This window comes from Gekko japonicus, unplaced genomic scaffold (genome assembly GCF_001447785.1).
Source record: "Gekko japonicus isolate JY-2015 unplaced genomic scaffold, Gekko_japonicus_V1.1 scaffold347, whole genome shotgun sequence".
Lineage (NCBI taxonomy): Eukaryota > Metazoa > Chordata > Lepidosauria > Squamata > Gekkonidae > Gekko > Gekko japonicus.
Genome location: NW_015173133.1, coordinates 5,505 through 14,046, shown reverse-complemented (window position 1 = coordinate 14,046; position 8,542 = coordinate 5,505). Strand labels below are relative to the sequence as shown.

The following is an 8,542-nucleotide window of genomic DNA, read 5'->3' as shown; positions in this document are numbered from 1 at the left end:
GGGACCGCTGCTCCCCTAATTCCACCCTCTGTCCCCGACCTTGGAGGAAAGAGACAAGCCATTGAAGAGCGAGCCCCTGAATCCCCACGTCGGCAAGGCGGTGGGTAAGCAACTGATGGTCGACCATATCAAATGCGGCCGACAGGTCGAGCAACAACAGTGCCTTGACATCTTTTCCTTGGGATAGATAGAAGCCCACTAGAACAGAGGTGTCAAACTCATTTGTTACAAGAGCCAGATCTGACATAAATGGCACTTTGTTGGGCTGGGCCATGTGTGCCATGAAATGCAGTACCAGGTACCAAAGATACAAACGTTATAAAGGACACAGGCAAACCCAATTAACAATATTATTTTTAACTCAAAATACAAACTTGCTTAAAACATTAGCAATCTTACAGTATTTCCTTACAGTATCTTCCTGATGCCCGCCCTCCAGATTCCACTGCCTGTTACACATTAGCACTGGGACAATATACAGGGACATAATGCATAGCCTCTGTCATCTGGCAATGAAAGTAATCAGTTGCTTGCAGGTCATATAAGAGCTCTGAACTGGCCGGTTTCAGTTCATGGGCTGTATGTTTGACACCCCTGCACTAGAACTTGAAAATAGACCCTGGTCAAGAAGGCCATCCGGAGATCTGGTTCCAGTCCACGAGAAAGGTTGGGTATGGGGAGATTGCCTTGCACCAAAACCCAACTTATAGCCTTTTTAGGTGTATTTCCACCACCTCAAGCGCTCTCACGAAGAGAGAGCCAAGGCAGGGAGATCAACTTAAATTCCAGAAGAACTCGCACAGCTTCTGGAAGGAATAGGAATCTCTGAAGCAAGGGGCTATAGGAGGCTTGACGCCCAGAACACCGAGCAACAGAGGAACCCACAAGAGCCGACGGAGTCAACGCACAGAGAGAAGGAACGCAAGCAACAACAATAATATACCGAAGCTAAGTGTTTAATACTTTAGTATCGCTACTTCATTAAAGCATAAAGGGATCAGAAGAGGGCTAGTTAAAAATAAGTTAAGCAGCAGAAAGAAGGGAAACAGAAACCATCTATTAGGCAGCTCAAATGCTGCAGTAAGCGGAATAGGCAAGGGAGGTAAATGGAACTGGAAATAGAGATATAAAACCTTATTCTCATGTGTTAATCCTCTTTATCTTCCATTTGTTTCTGAGGTGAAGGGGAAGGAGGAGTATCACTTTAAAAATCCGGGAGCCATCATAGCGGTGGTGACGAAGCAGATTTGGAAGCCGGAGCATTTGCGAGCACTCGAACTTTAGTGGGAAGGAGTAGCATCTGGGACTTGGAGAAAGGGAAGGAGGAGATCAAGTGATGTGGCGGCGCGCTGAAGCGAGAGGAGGAGAACCAGCAGAACAGCGTGCTAAGGAAAAGAAACAAAGGGGACTGGAAACGTGGTGGAACGTGGAGGAAAGAAAGGTTCCAGCTGAAGACATAAAAACTTAAAGACCAGGAAATGACAGTGGCATAATTGGAGAGGGTAAAGGGAGGAATTAGAAAAAGAGAAGGAGAAGGGGGGGGGGGGAAGGGGACAGAATACAGATAGAATGGTGGACTGTGTAATTATAGTGCAACAAAGACAGAGAGCTGAAATAGCAAGCAAATAATAGTAATATACAAATAACAAATAATTCAAACAAGAAATAAGGAACAAGAGAACATAATTAGAGGTAATTGATACATTAGAGAAAATAAAATAAAGTAACATAAAAATAAATAAATAACAGGAAAAATAACAATAATACTAGGAACAACAAAAATAAAGAAAAATAATAACATTGGTAAAGAAAAATAAATTAAAGTAGAAAATAAAAACAAATAAATATAGATATATGGCTACTGGAGGTAGTAGCAGTGGAAGTAGGAAAGGGTCTATACCATCACCAGGCCAAATGCAGTTAAAAATAAACACAATGAGTACCACACAACTATCACTTAAAGAGCTAAAAGCTATGATACAAGATTGTTTATCACAAGCAATGAAAAAGGAGATAGACCCTATTCATGAAAAAATAGACTCATTAAAAGAGCATATTAAAACAGAAATGGAAGAAATAAAAAAACAGATAAGTGAAAATAGACAGGAAATTACAAAACTAACAAATAGGAACTATAAAATAGAAAAAAAAGACAAATGACCTAGAGTATGAAGTACAGGAATTAAAGCTAAAAAATGAAAAAATAGAGGAAACCTTGATAAATATAGAGATGGATAAAGCTGCACTAGTGTTGAGGTGTCAAAACATTCCTGAAAATATAAAGACCTGAAGGAGTTAGTGGCAGAGAGTCTAGCAAAACAAACTGACGTAGGAACTAAAGAAGAAATATCAAAGGAAATAGAAGTGATATACCATAGGAATTCAGCATATGCAAGGAAGCATAAAAAACCAAGAGAGACTCATATAAAATTTTATAAGAGAGAAATGAAAGATAAAATACTTAAAGCTGCCAATGAGAAAAAAATAATGATAAATGACACTGAGATAAACTTAAAAGAGATACCTTGGAGAGTTAGGGAGAGAAGGCGAGAGTATGGTCCCCTAACAAATTTACTGAGAAAAAATGCAATCAGTTATCGTCGGCTGATTCCAGAGGGCATCCTGTTTACATATAAAAGCAGAAGACAAAGAATAGATTCCATATTTAAAATAGAAAATTTTCTGGAACAGTATGGGGAGGAACTATGATGGCAAAAAGAACAAGAAGAAGAGGAGGAGGAGGAGGAGGAGGAAGAAAGACCAGATACCAGAACGAAGATAAATTAGATAGTGAATAGGAGAAGGGGAGTGAAAAACAAGGAAAAAAGGGGAAGAAAGGATCTAAGATAAACCCGTCGCAAATACAAATCAGGTTCCAATACAGGAATAAATTCCATAACTTTAAAAACTAAATAAAATAAAATTTTAAAAAAAGAATAAAAACATGTCAAGACCTAGAAGTTTTAAAATTTTATCAATAAACGTGAATGGACAATAGTCCTCAAAAAAGACGAAGGATATTTCATCAAGTTCACAAAATACAACCGGAGATTACATGTATTCAGGGGAAACACATTAAAAAAATGATAATAAATACTTAACCAGTAAAAAATTGGGACAAGAATTTATAGCAGCTGGCAAGAAGAAAAAAAATGGAGTAGTAATATATGTAAAAGAGTCACTCTCTCCTGAGTTAATTTACGCTGATGTTGAGGGAAGAATCATAGCAATTAAAATAAGAAGGCAAGGCAAAGAAAGTATAATTGTAAATATATATGCTCTGAACCAAAAACAGGAAACCTTTTATAAAAAGTTATATGATGTATTAAATCAAATAGATGGTCAGAATATATGTGTTCTGGGAGACTTTAATGCAGTCTATGATATAAGCCCTGAAGAATTGTTTTGTGGCGTTGCATGGGGCCATTCAACTCTGCTCGCTCTGGGGCCATTTTCACTTCCTGGTCCGCTCCTGGATTACACTGTAAGAGTTGTAAATTTTAATTCTGACATAAGAAACTATTTTAATACTTTGGGCTCTGACAGATAGATGATCCTGGTCCCCTGTCTGTTACACTGATGGGTCATTTGAAATGTAAAAGTGGGCATTTTGCTTAACTGAGAAGCTTTTTTCCAATGTTTGACCTGAATTTACTTCCTGCAGACATTCTACCCTTGCATGACACTTCCAGTTGTCAGTAGCAATTAGAAAGTGTTGTTAGGCAAGCCACAAATGATCAGCAAGTCAAGAGTCCTGTTTTTCACAGAAACAAAAGGTAGTGTTCCACTAGCAACCGCTTCAGTGTGTGTATGCCTAATCACAAAACAAGACCGTGACTAAGTAAAGGAAGTAGTTATTTCCATGTGGAGATGCCAGCAAAAGTAGAGCCTGGAATACTCCTCCTAGCTTACCTTTGATGCAGTTTCCATTTCTTTAGATGTTATATCTCTGATTTCCTTTGTTTCTTTATCCTGGTACTAATGTTAATAAAGCCATATTGACCCATTTCTCACAACACACTTTCCCCTCACATAGCTGACAAACAGCCCTATTATTTTCTGTAATATTTCCCCAGAAAACTACAGCCCAAGCTATCGTTCTTGCTCTCTTAAATGCTATTTTTGCTGATCTTCTGGGATTACATACATTTTGTAGGCATCCACGTTCATTTTGGCAGAACAAATCCAATAGTCATCTCATTGCAGAAATCTTACAGTAATGCCACCAGGTGCTTAACATCAATGTAGAGCTAAACGAACTGTACCTTAACCTAATGTTTCTAAAATGGGACTTGAGGATCCCTAGAGGTATACGTGTGGTCATTGAGTCTTTTGTAAAGATATTGACCTGGCCAATGAGAATATTGAGCCCTCAAGGTACAGGTGCTTTTCACATCATGGGAAGAAGACGGACTTGGCTTTCCCCTTTTGGAAAGGGCTCAAGCTCTTAGTCACCACCACCTGTAATCACTAACTTCCAGTTCATCTCAGGGCACTTGCCAGAAAAAAAAATGCTGATTTGTTGTCAGGATCAGCTGAGCTCTGATGCACGACAGGAACAAGTGAGAGATGAAGGGAGAACTTTGGGGTCTGCAGAAAAATCGCAGAGGACATTCCTGAGTTGCTACAGTTCAAGAAGTATTGTCTTAATGTCACAGCAGTATTATGCACTAGATGCTTGTTTAGCTGAATTGCTGTTGTCCCATTGAAGGCAACAAATTGTAGGTCACTTCAAATTCTTGAGGCTCAGGTCTGAAAATGACTTTGCATGTTGACCATTTGTGCTACTTATGCTTATAAATGTGTCTTTAGTGTCAAAGTTGGCTTTCTGTGATACTGAAGGGCGTTTTTTCTCTAGATGAGCGAGAATGATTGCAACAATCCGCCCATGTATTGGACAATCCATGGCCTCTGGTAAGACTTGAAATACATATTAAAAGCTCTAGTTTTCACTTAGAATGACAGAATTTGAAGGAATTCTTTATGGTGTCTAGGCCAGTTTCCAGACTGAAACAGGATATGCTAAAACTTTGGCAATGGATACCAAGTTTTGACAGTCCTGTAGCATGAGGTTCTGATGGCAGGGATGAGTGGAAATGGCATCACTGCAATACCTTGATTTCATTTCTGGCTGGAAAACCCAAGTGTGATAACTCTGTAGGAACTGCACTGATTTCTGTGGTTGGACCATGGAGATCCAGGGCATTCCTAGAGCATCACCTTGATGCAGTGGTGTCGCTTCCAGGTTTTTTTTAAAAGCCGAAAATGACATCAAGGTGTGTCACAGTACCATTTCCCCTCCTCATTTCCACCTGCTGCTCATTTGAACACCAGAGGAGACCAGGGAGAATCAGCGGAAGCCCACCTGCTAGAAGCAAAAAAGTGGCATCCCTATTTATTTATTTAAAACATTTATTAGCCGCCTTTCTTCCTTACAGGGCTCAAGGTGGCTTACAATATAAATAAATACAAAAAATAGAATACATAAAAATACATATATACATAAAACCTCCTTAGATAAGTGCTGCATCAGATCTACAAATAGCTCTTGAATCAACATCCTTCTGAGACTGATGCAAGATACTTAACTACATAGCTCTAGGACTGAGATCTGAAGTTTATTCTTCTTTGAGGTGAGATTAAGTGGGGCCCATGGAAGAGAGTTTTCAGCTGGTGCCCTCAAATTCTAGAACACTCCATCCCTCAGATGGTGAAATCGAGTCTTTCCCTGCAAGTCTTCTGATGAAGCATATTGAAGGACGTATGGGTTCTGGGAGTACTTTGAACTGGATTATTTGAAAGGACAGTGTTTTGCTGCTGTTGGACCACCTGACATTTTTAATGAATGCCACCGTGACTTAGCGTGCTCCCTGTGGGTAGCAGGGTGCAAGAAGAAATGATGAACTTGGCTTAAACTCGTCGTCATCTCTTGGAACCGCACCGTTGGGAACCAGCATACTCCTGGCTGCAGTAGAACAGCTAGTTTTGAGTGCAGTAGCATCTTAAGAAACCAATAGTCTGACTAACAAGTTTAATTCTTGAAAGTGCATACTCCAAAAATATTGTTGGGTCTCTAATGAGCTACTGGACTCAAATCTATGTATGACCGTATTGTAACTTTACTTTGTTGTATTGATAACAGTTGGCTTTTTAAAAACTGCTTATGTAACTTATGTCATTTTAAATTTTAGCTGCCTTGAGAGCTTGAAAAGGCAGGGAAGTGGGTTATAAATGTTGGTAAATTAATTAAGAATGCTGTTACATTCAGGGATCAGATAACATTTTCCCCTGTGCTATGCATGTCAGCAGCTAAATGCATGTCAACCTCTTACACTGTCAGCCTTTTAACAGAGGTGGTATATTGTACTATATAAAAGCTGTTACCAGTTTGGCATAACCATTCGTTAATTTATTTGGATACTTTAGCCTGTTGCCAAATAAACTAGGTAGGAAACAACTGTAAATGCCCACAAAAACATTTAAAGTTTTTAAAAGAAAATTCTATAGATGACAGTGGCTAAAATTACGGCTCATAGTGCTCTCTTCTTTCCTGAGACAACACAGATTTGCAACAGCATTTCCCAGTTTGTGGATTCACTGACATTCTCTGTTCTCCTCACTATTCTTCCATAGGACTGATAAAGCAGAAGATTGTAATAAAACCTGGCACTTCAATGTAACAGAAATTAAGGTATGAATGTATGAAAATACACTTTTTGTAAGTGTACATAATATAATTTACATGGTTAAAATATGTTTACAAGTCATTTAATGCCCATAAGCTTTTGTTTTCAAACCTGGATTATTTATTTGTTTCTTTCCTGTCCCATTCCAAGAACTTGGGGCGGGTAACATTACAATTTTCAAAGGCTATTTTATGTAGTTGGTTTTAATTGGTAGATCCCACCAGCCGAAGAAGCTTTCCTCCAAAGTAAGAGCCACTTAATTTGTAGGAAGTCTCTTTAGATTGGGGGAGGGGTTTAAACATAAGTTAAGAGGAAAAGTGGAATATAAATATTTTAATAAATAATCTTCGTTCAGCAGAGCGGTAGGATGGGGTAAGATGCACCCCAGTATTACACAAAAAATTAGTTTAATATGCATCTGTCATATTAAACTATGTCATTAAAAGTGGTATCAATAACACCCACCCACATATGATCTCAAGATTCTTGCCTAAATTACTGTAACCTGGACATCAGGTCTCCATGGGGAAGGTTTTACATGCAGCTCCTTAACTGTGTTCCTGCATCAAGTGAACTAGTGAAATATACCCAAGTTCTGATGTAGTGTCCTCTTGCGGTGCAGTCCTAAAAAGCATTACACTTCTATGCCCCATGAATTCAAAGGACTTGGGAGGGTGTCACTCACCTTAAGCTTGTGCTGCTTACATCATTAGGGACTGCCTGCTGCATCCTGTTCTACCTGTAACTATTAACCTGGCAAGGTACAAAGGGCAACTCTGGCCTTGGATTGTGAACTCAAAAATAGTGGAATCATCAGGATTTCACACCTTGCAAATATTGTTTCTTCAATCAGAAGGAACATTCTGGCTGCAGGGAGGAAATGATACAACTTGCTTGGGGTTGCTGATAGCTGTAGATGAGCTAGTGAGTGGCACCCTAAGGTAGAAGGAAGTGAGTGGAGAAAATCTAGTTGTCTTACACAGAGCCTTGATTCTGATTAAGAGAAGAAAAACAAAATTTCATAGGACTCTAGATCCCCCAAGCATCTAGCGCTGGTGTAATCCCATGCCAGCCAAGAGCTGTAATAAGGATTATGTTTCTTATGTTGCAATACTCATTGGGTCACAAGTCTTTGCTTGTTCCAGGACACCTCCAGGAAGGTTCAGGGCCTCTATCTGTTTGTATGTTTATGCAGAGTGCAGTGCTGCTCCCAAGTTTTATAATATCAGTATTTTTCATTGCTAGGATCTCTTGGTAGACATGAGGCAATACTGGCCAGATGTGCTTCACGAAAATCGCACCAAGTTCTGGTGAGTTTGTAACACACTTAAAACAGGATGGTGGCTTTACATAGTACTGTTATTTTTTGGTGTATTTCTCAAGCACTAACAGGAGTGGGGAGGGGAAATAAAATATAAAATAAATTATCTTGCCCACCACTATATTTTGAAAACTTAATCATTATATTTAGGCTTTGTAAAGTCCTCTGTGTCTCACCTTTCTCCCCCAAAGTGGCTTAGAACATTTTCTTCTCTTTCATTTTATCCTCACAACAGCCTTGTGATGTAGGAGAGTGTGTGATTAGGCCAAGGTCACCCAGCAAGCTTCTATGGCAGAGTAGGGATTCAGACTGTAGTCATGGCTGTGATGAAGGCACATACAATTCTACACTGAGAGCTCAAGGTGCAGTTTGCTCTGTTCATGTGGCCCAGACAGAAAAGGTGAGCATTATGGAAAAGTTGCAGAATAGGCAATGAAGTTAAAGAATGCTGTTTGTTGCAATGGGCCCTGGTCTTTGCTCAGTTCCTTGATATTCTCTCACAGGTATCTAGGCCTTGGCCTAAAGGGGTAAATGC

The 8,542-nt window shown here is 39.3% G+C and overlaps 1 protein-coding gene across 1 annotated transcript in view; it reads left to right on the top strand.

Moving 5' to 3' along the window:
- LOC107119626 (ribonuclease T2-like) overlaps positions 1–7,996 on the top strand; it is a gene marked incomplete at its 3' end in the record, with an annotated part of 20,095 nt that extends 12,099 nt beyond the window's left edge. Inside the window, exons 4-6 of the mRNA XM_015422161.1 lie at positions 4,859–4,914; positions 6,634–6,691; positions 7,932–7,996. Coding sequence (XP_015277647.1) covers positions 4,859–4,914; positions 6,634–6,691; positions 7,932–7,996 — 179 coding nt within the window. The remainder of the gene's footprint in view (positions 1–4,858; positions 4,915–6,633; positions 6,692–7,931) is intronic.
- Between the last annotated feature and the right edge of the window lie 546 nt (positions 7,997–8,542).